The sequence below is a fragment of the Pundamilia nyererei genome, unplaced genomic scaffold, assembly GCF_000239375.1.
Source record: "Pundamilia nyererei isolate P.nyererei 1_Seehausen unplaced genomic scaffold, PunNye1.0 scaffold00048, whole genome shotgun sequence".
NCBI lineage: Eukaryota > Metazoa > Chordata > Actinopteri > Cichliformes > Cichlidae > Pundamilia > Pundamilia nyererei.
Window position 1 is genome coordinate 2032969 of NW_005187449.1, and position 9136 is coordinate 2042104.

Sequence of the window (9136 nt, forward strand, 5' to 3'; positions counted from 1 at the left end):
TTGCTCAGAAAAAGGAGCTGATCAACATGCTCTAAAGTCAGAGTTCCAGTCCACAAAAACTTTTTTTGTAACAAAATATCGATTTGTTCTGTCCCTGTATCGATACATTATTAGCAAACAAAATATCACGATACTACACAGTATCGATTTTTTCCCCCACCCCTAGACGATAGATGTCTTAATATCGGGATATGAGATTTTGGTCATATCGCACAGCCCTAAATACAAAAACCAACTATTTACATTTCAACTTTTAACTATTTAAATTTTCAGCTTTTTCCTTTAAACAAATTTAAAATGAAACAACACAAAACCTGCAAACCACAACACAATTAAATATAAATTACAATATGAAAACAAAAAGAAGATGCACATTCTCTATCATATGGGCCTGCATGAATAAACTTTCTGAATCCTTTATCATCCACAGCTGAAAATAGTTGTGGATGATTACTATACCTTTCTAATGTGACGTTGTTGTCCCTGGCTCTCTTTCTCTCTCTCTCTCCCTCCTGCTCTGTTCCTGTGGAGTATGGGCTCAAAATGTGGTCATAAATATTTTGTACTTGTAAATCAGTTTCGTATATGTAAAAAGAATTTGTGTGTGCGTAACAAAGATTTGTATGTGTAAAAAAGATTTGTGTGTGTAAAAAAGATTTGTATGTGTAAAAAGAATTTGTGTGTGCATAAAAAAGATTTGTGTGTGTAAAAAAGATTTGTATGTGTAAAAAGAATTTGTGTGTGCATAAAAAAGATTTGTGTGTGTAAAAAAAATTTGTGCGTGCGTAGAAATACCATTATTACTTTAGGATTAGTTTAACACAAAGTTAGGGCTGACCCGGGACCACTGCTGTGAGTCACAGTGCGCAGCATTAAAGTCCTTTCACATCGGACGCAGGATGTGCTGCTAATGCTAACTGCTAACTAAAAGCAAAGGATCCACATTTGTTACGCTGGCTGCTGGGCTCTGTGGGTTTTTGCAGCAGCTCTACCTGTACTAGATGCACCTGCTCATTGTCGTTTCTATCTCTGACTTTATGTCCTCTACAAGAGTTTCTGTTTTTTTTGCTAGTTCTTCAAATGTTAAAAACATCTATGCTAATTCATAACGAAGAAAGCTTTGTAATGAAGACTGTCATTTCCAAAACACTGCCCGCCCCCACCCCGTGGTCCGCAGCGCTGTTGAAAAGGCTGTGGAAGTCCCTATATTAAACACGTAGACCTGTGACACAAAAATCACCAAACTGGGACGACCACAGACTGTTTTCCTTCGTGGTGATTAAAGAAAACGCTGGGTTGGCATGTAAAAGGGCATTTATTCCCTTCAAAGACCTGCAGTTCAAAAAAGCGCCCCTCTGAAAGCCAAACCCATCTGTTCTCTGATTGGATTGTTACATTTGTGATTGACACGACATTGACCAATCAGATGAAAGGAAGAAAAATGGGGTCAAAATTCGTACTTGTAACTTGCAGGGTTTTTTTTGGCTAAGTCCACACACAAATCTTTTTTATGCATGCACAAATCTTTTTTACACATACAAATCTTTTTTATGCACGCACAAATCTTTTTTACACATACAAATCTTTTTTACGCACATACAAATCTTTTTTATGCACACACAAATTTTTTTACACATGCAAATCTTTTTTAGGCACACACTTTTTTTTTACACATACAAATCCTGATTTAGAAGTACAAAATATTTATGACCACATTTTGAGCCCATACCTGTGCTACTGCAAGTGTAACTACTGCCCCTCCCCCCTCTGCTCAGCGCAAAGCAAAAGGCTGGCATGCAGAGTGAAGCGAAAAAAAGTGCGAGAGATAGGGTGAAAGAAAAAAAAAAAAACCCCACGGCTTGCGATAAGGAGCCAGCTCGCGTAGTTCACGTCAAAGAGTCGGCTCTAAGAGCCATTTCGTTCGTACCGACACATCACTACCATCTTTCTAGCTGCTGAAGATAGGCTAGCTCTGAAAGTGAAGGACTTTCAGTTAAGTTTATTCGGAAGGTGAGGAGGACAGGCAGCGGCTAATGGAGAAAGAGGATGACGGCTTAACAGGTAAATAGTTATTTGTGTAGTTTGTATATAAGTTTTTGATGAAGAGTGCAGAGAAAAATGGTGAACATTAGCTGGACTGTTAGCTGTGCAGCTAGCTAGGTCCCATTAGATTTTGTAGTTTGTAGTTTTAACTTCACCTGAAGCAAAGTTTCACTCAGTTTTAGTTCTCCTCTCAGCTAAGGGTATGTGAAAATATAGAAAATAAAAACGGATGGACTGTGTGAGCTGTAAAATAAAGTCATGGGTTTATTTCTCTCTAGCGCTCTATTAGCTGCCTGTCCAAAAATAGATGCATAATATATTTGGATAAAATTGGGACAAAATGATCACCACCACCACATGCAGCATGAAGGACATAATTTCATTGTATCAGTGAATAAATGCGTTATATATTTTGTATTGTCCTGTGTACTGTCTATTATACTGTGGCTCATTGGATAAGCACTCAGTTAAAATGTGACAGAAGACACTCACTAAACTTAGTTTAGTTAACTTAAACTATAACAATTAAATAAATTAACACCTTCAAATGTAAAAACTAGACTATAAAGAACAGTAAAATTGGCGATAAACAATAAACAGAAAAAAGGAAAAATGTGTAATTTTTGTTAATTTGGCTTTAATATTTAAGTTCAGTCAGTAAAGAATTTTAATAAAATATAAGAAGTAAAAATACCCCCCCCCCCAATGCATTAAAGGTAAAAGGAAAAAAACTCCAATGAGCAAAAAATGTAAATAATATCCAATAAAATTAAACCTGAGAAGTAAAATTAATTAAAGGGAAGGAGAACAAAAGTTAAAGTTTCACTTTTTTATTTTAAGTTAAGACTGAAAGAAAATATAATTAAACCTATTTAAAATATAGATATTATTTAAAAAAAAACCACACATTAAATATGCTTAACCTAATAAAACTATGTTTCTAATAACATTTCTACATTCTACATTCATGCAGTTAGTCAGCCCATCAGTTTTTGGAATGTGGACTTCCTGAAATATTTGCCCCTATCTTTTAGGACTGAGTCGAGCCAAGTGGTTTTCCACGCAGGCTAAAGTGGCGGTGGCGGTGGCTTTAATAAGAAACCGCCCCCCGGGTATGAGCGGCAGGCAGTACGCCGAGGCTCTGGGCTGCAGGCTGAGGAGTCAGGATGAAGGCTGGAAGAAGAAAGCAGAGGAGCTGCAGCGGGAGGTGCTGAGGCTGCGGCAGGAAGCACTGATCGCCACAGCGACGTGTGCCTCAAAGAGCAGCACGCAGGTGGCAGGTAGGCCTTCCTCCAGAGTCAGCTCACTGAAGTCAGAGTGGCTTATTAGTATAATTAATAAAGAGTTTTTAATTTGAATTAAATCCTGTAGAAATGCTGCTTATTTACAGAGTCTACTTCTAAAACTCTATATGGCACATTTATATGCGCTCTCCTTCTTTCCACACTTACTGCCCATCATTCCTCTTTTATGTGGGAGACCTGTAGCTGCCTGCTGGTTCTCGCCAGGCGCCATGACAGGCTTAAATGATGATATCATTCATTTCCCATACCTGAATGAATCCTGGTTCCCAGCAGAGGCTCCATCTTTTTGTCATTTAACAGACTGTTGCATATAAAAACAAACAGATCTGTAAATAGAGCCACCTTTATGACACCTTTTGTTTCAAGGAAAACGTTTGTCCTCCTAAATCTAAACCTCAAGGGCCTTAGGGAGACATTTAGGGCTACCGAGGTGCATCTGCTGTCAGGGTTACGAGGTAAGACGGCTGTAATTCTGAGATCAGAAGCCCACTGATCTGTTTTTAGAGACCTTTAAAACAACAAAGCATTAGGGTTCATCTCAAGGTCAAAAATGAAGTTTTACCTCTGAGAAACTCTTAAACGTACACTTTAAGTAAATACATATTTATACGAAATTAGACTATCAGTCTGGCCCCTAATGCTTCTTCATTAGATACTATAAATGCCACACCATTAACGATAATGTTCTAAAAGTATTTAAAACAGTTTCCCTCTTTAAAAAAAAAAGAGGTGTTTAGAGGTGTGAGCTCTCGATGTTTTTGAGTGTGAAGAAGAGCACAGGCTGAAACATAAACTCCAGTTTATGAGATGTCGGCACCTTGTAACTTCCAAGGTCGACAGTAAAATTCGGCTGAAGGCAGCTCGGTGACAGCTTGTCCTGACGACGGGGATCATATTGGAAATAAGTGACTGTGATTATCTTCTTTATGGCATAATTACATGATTATTATACTATTTATATTAAACCAAGCCATACATATGCTGCCAGTATTGCCCCGCCCACAGGCCGCGATGGCCTCTTGCCCCAAAACCGCTTTATTGATGAGAGTCTCCTGACCTTCATTCGCCTTTTAACTTAAAGCATTCAGAATTCAGATGTTAAAATACCAAATTAACGCAAACACACACACAAACCCATTGAGGCAGCAGGAAACGAACATGCCGTGCGCTCGATTCATTCTTCTGTGTAATTCTTTTTGCAGACAGCAGCAGGATGGATGACCCTTCCCAGGATTTGTTTGGTCCGGGAAGAGTGGAGTTCAGCGAAGAACATCAGCAAGACTTTGACTCAGAGACTCCCGAGCTCTTCCTGCATAAAGCCAAGCCTGCCGCCGCTTCCCCTCCACCGCTGTTTCCCTGCAGTCACCGTGATGAAGCCACGCTGCATCCTCATGTGCAGTTCATGCAGTCGCTGTGTGCCCTGCACCGAGTGGATGGGAACAGCAGAGGAGTGGAAGCTCTGTGGTTCGGGTGTGATGGAGACATGGGGTCAGTACTCGCTGACACCGTGTGCCAGCTCCTTGACTCTGTCGCGGCCGCCTGCAGGGATTCTTCCACACTGGAATCACACAACCTCCTCCTGAAGGCCTGCCAGATCGCTGCCCAAGCGATGGACCTCTACTGCTCCCAGCAGCTGCCGTCGGCTGAGCTTGTAAAACGTGTGGAAGAGCCACTGAGGGAGCTGAGCAGGATGCTGCTGCACAGTGATTGGCCCAACAGGGTGAGTACAGGAAAACCTTCCCCGAGGTTAGAGCTGTACAGTTACAGGTTTAAGCTTCTCAGTGCGGGCTGCAGAGGGTTTGCTCTGTTTGAGTCTCCATAATTTACACAGTTGCTTTGTTTACAGAAGCTTTGAGCTATTTTACAGTTTTTGTTTAGTCTGCAATGATCTGCAGATTCAAAGAGATTTTTTCTTTACGTTCTTTTGCTGTCTCACCAAACTTTTCCCAACTTCCTGGATTTAGTTTTTGGGTGTGTTTGTTTTCATTAACTTGTTGCCTGAAAATGGACATGTCCTCATCGTTTTCTGTTTAGTTTCCGCCTCAAGACAGCCTGTGTGAATGTGTGTGTGAATGGGTGAATGTAGTGTAAAGCGCTTTGGAGTCCTTAGGGACTAAGTAAAGCGCTATACAAATACAGGCCATTTACCATTTGCAGGCCATTTACAACAAACGCTCCCAGTTTGTAGACCAGTTGGACTGTTGTGTGTTGAGCCATTGCTGGCTTTCAGTATGCCAGTCAGTTATGTTTGGAGCCAGTCGTATCCTCTTTTCAGCGGTGGTAATTGTGGGTAGTTTGGCTTCAGCCCAGTGCTGTGAGTGTGTATCGTGGGGAGTTTCTTTGTTTCATGCAGCAGAGATCTGCAGAGTAACTGGCAGACAGAGAAGCACAGAAGAATGAATGATGGTGAAAGTCACAGAAAAAACCAGAGTGTCTTTGTTTGGAGACGTTCAAGGGCACCACTGATGTCCTAAACTAAAGTCAGCCTCACACTTCTTTTATGACAACATGGACAAAGTATGTGAAGATTTTCAGAGTTTGGACACCAACATGGAGAAAAGACTACAGCCCCCAAAATGTGCTTACTGTGATCATGCCTCATCGATGTGTTTTTGCACTGCAGTTTTTCTTTTGTGATCTTTTCTGTTTGGGTATTTTGTGTGAAACGTGCTCAAAGGCTCATGTTTCATTCACACAGGGATCATCTCCTTTGTCTTTGTATCTGTCTTTAAACTAAAAGCGGTGCAGACTTTTTTTCTTCTGCACATTTACTTTTCAGGCCTGCACCTCCCTTCAGGTCATTTAGTTTTACACTAACATCACCCAAAAGCCAGCTTCCCAAGAGGCTATTATTATATTTAATTTTTGGGGGGTTTGTGTGAAAATATGTGTCGATTCAGCTGAATGTAGCAGCAGCGGAGAGCTCAGAGGCAAATGTAAAAAATGATCATTAGCCCAGTGAACCACCAACAACCACAGAGTGTGATTAGGGGTGAAAGAGACGCGTCGCTGGGGTGGATTTAAAAGCCGGCTCTGCAAACAGCACAACTGTTTTCAGTCTCTCCAGTTTTTCTTTTGATCAATTCCTCTGTAAAAAACAGAAAAAAGAAAGAAAAGACTCAGTTACAAAGATATAAAACAGAGGAGCAACTCTGAGGCTCTCAGAGAGGCTGCGAGTGGCTGTAGCAACGCAGATATTTGTTGTGCAGAGAGTTAACATGTTGCTGTCTTTGTTTTCATCCTCATGAAACTGGAGATTTTTCTTTTTTCCACATGAATTCTGAACAGTGTTTGTTCGATGTTGCTCTGCCGTAAGTGTACACAGTTCGACATAACCGGTGGCCCGATGTCCAGTTTACGGGACACTAAACCTGGATGCACTACAGTCGACATCAAAACCTTCACATGTAAAAAAATTATATTTCCTCCAACCAAGATGAAGAGAAACATCCAGCCACCACTGCTTTGTGTTATACAGCAAAAAAAAAGAAAAGCTAAAGCTCTCTGTATGCAGATGAAGTTTTATTTCTCCAGTCTCTCAATTCCTCATATTTCTTGTAAACTTTGCTGCAGGCCAACAGCAGCTGTCATCCTTCTTTCTAATAGAAGTGCCTGTAGCCAACAGGGGTGACTGAAAGCTGCAGTTGGTCAGTTATTTGCAGATGTTTATAGATTAATAATAGAAGACTGATAGGATGTGTAGTGGGGGTCACAGGTCAGGTGTATTTTCATTACTGAAAATCCTCGGCTTGGTTTGGATGAGGAACTATGAATTAAAGTGTGAGTAACACTGAAGTGCTGCCAGTCAAATCCACTTGATTGATTTATAATCAGTAACTGTGAACACATACTGTAAAACAGCTGCTGTATGTGCTTACAGCAGTTTGCTGATCTGCAGCATTCAGTTGCCACATTGGATTAAACATCCCATCTCAGATTCACCCTGAGGTCAAACTGTGCAAAACAGCAAAAGACCCAAGAGCTCCATCTGAGACTCTACCGGCCTCAGTCAGCCTGTGGGAGGTTAAAGTTCACGAAAAAGACTGAACAAGTACGGCCTGGTTGGAATGGCAGCCATATCTTTGCTCTAAGCTTCCTGGAGCCATTTAAAAGAAATGCAAATGAAGGGACAATAATATGAAAATAATAAAAACTGTTAATACATCAAACAGATGTAGAGAAAGAGAGAGCATTACAGCACATCTAACCAGCATGTCTGAAGATCCAGAGAGGTCATGTGATTGTAAATGATTTACATTTACAATTTTATTCTGCGCTTTATTTTATATATTTATATATTTTACTAATAATCACAATAATGCAGAGTGAATTCAAACTGAGCAACATCAGCCGGAAGAACGGGGTTTAACTACGACACCAGCAGCAGCGCTTGATCATTTTAAAAGTATGTGATATATGCAGTGTTGGGTAAGTTACTTTAAATTAGTAACTTAGTTACATTACTAGTTACTTCTATCAAAAGTAACTCAGTTACTTCTATCAAAAGTAACTCAGTTACTTCAAGTTACTCGTTACTTTCAGAGTAACTAGTTACTAGGGAAAGTAACTTTGGTTTTACTCAGAATTCTCTTGTTAATGTGTTCCTTCCGTAACTGGATACCCAGCAAGATTGCCAGTCTTCTAGCTTGCTTACTTGCCACAAGTGCACTGTGCCACCTACCAATAGAAAGGAAAAAATAATGTGCACATTTCCACGAGAGAAATCCCACGCCTGATTCTATCCTAGCCTGCTTTTTACATCCAACACAAAAACTGCAGTCGTGGTGCTTTCGATTGTACTCAGAACTCGGAAATTCTGCCTTCTGAATAGGAAGATGTAGGTAAACAAACGCTGTTGTGACAGTGATGTACACTGTTCTGATGGTATATATGTATCAATCTATCAATTGTTTGTTGTAAGACTCAGATAATTTTTTTTTAAAGTGAGACATTTTAATGAGAATAAGAAAGTATTTCCTTGTGCCCACCTCTCCCTTTTAATGTCCTACATGGACCCCTGGCAACACTTTGCTAGAGCCGCCCCTGCACAGTTACCAGCTGTCAGCTGCTTAGAAAAGGATCCTGGTGTTATTTGTCTCTCAGAAACAGTTCATAACTTCCCTTCAACTCATTCATGTTAACTAAAAGGTAAACCTGTTTCTCCATCACAGCTCTGATGATTCAGTAAGGACATCTCCTGGTTTCATCCTCATGTTTCCCTCTCACCAGATAACCAAACCGATATCATGACCAGCAGCTTTTTTGCAGCTGTGGCTACAGCAAACATCAGCTGATACTGGAAATTAATATTAAATAAATTCTAACAACAGCTGATCAAGCTTAAAAGTGCTGCTGTTAGGGCTGGGCGATATGGCCTAAAATCAATATCACGATAAATTGAGCAGTTAACCTCGATAACGATAAATGGACGATAACCACCCCAAGTGCCAAAAAACAAACGTTCTTTTTTTTTTTCCATTTGATGGGGCTGTGGCAGGCATCATAGTTCCTCCAGTTATTCTGATAATATTATTCCCCCTAGACCTATTCTTTGTAATTATATTATTACCACTTTAAAGGACTGTAAAATGTCACTGAAAATAAATGAAGACAATAGTAGTAAGTACTTTTAGTGGTTAAGATTTATTAACTGAACAAAATAAAAAGTGTAGGATACAATATGTAACCATGCTCTCTAAAAAATGTGCATCCCTTGTAAACAAAATAGTTTAATAATAAATATGTTTCACATTGGCTATTCACAAAGTAAACAATGATTGTGCAAATGT

The 9136-nt window shown here is 39.9% G+C and overlaps 1 protein-coding gene across 2 annotated transcripts in view; it reads left to right on the forward strand.

Annotated features, from left to right (window-relative positions):
* Positions 1 to 1906: 1906 nt before the first annotated feature.
* mei4 (meiosis-specific, MEI4 homolog (S. cerevisiae)) overlaps positions 1907 to 9136 on the forward strand; it is a 74504-nt gene continuing 67274 nt past the window's right edge. For both annotated transcript variants that reach the window (XM_005732741.1, XM_005732742.2), the window contains exons 1-3: positions 1907 to 2061; positions 3078 to 3323; positions 4550 to 5067. In XM_005732741.1, the coding sequence (XP_005732798.1) occupies positions 2034 to 2061; positions 3078 to 3323; positions 4550 to 5067 (792 nt within the window). In that variant the 5' untranslated portion in view covers positions 1907 to 2033. The remainder of the gene's footprint in view (positions 2062 to 3077; positions 3324 to 4549; positions 5068 to 9136) is intronic.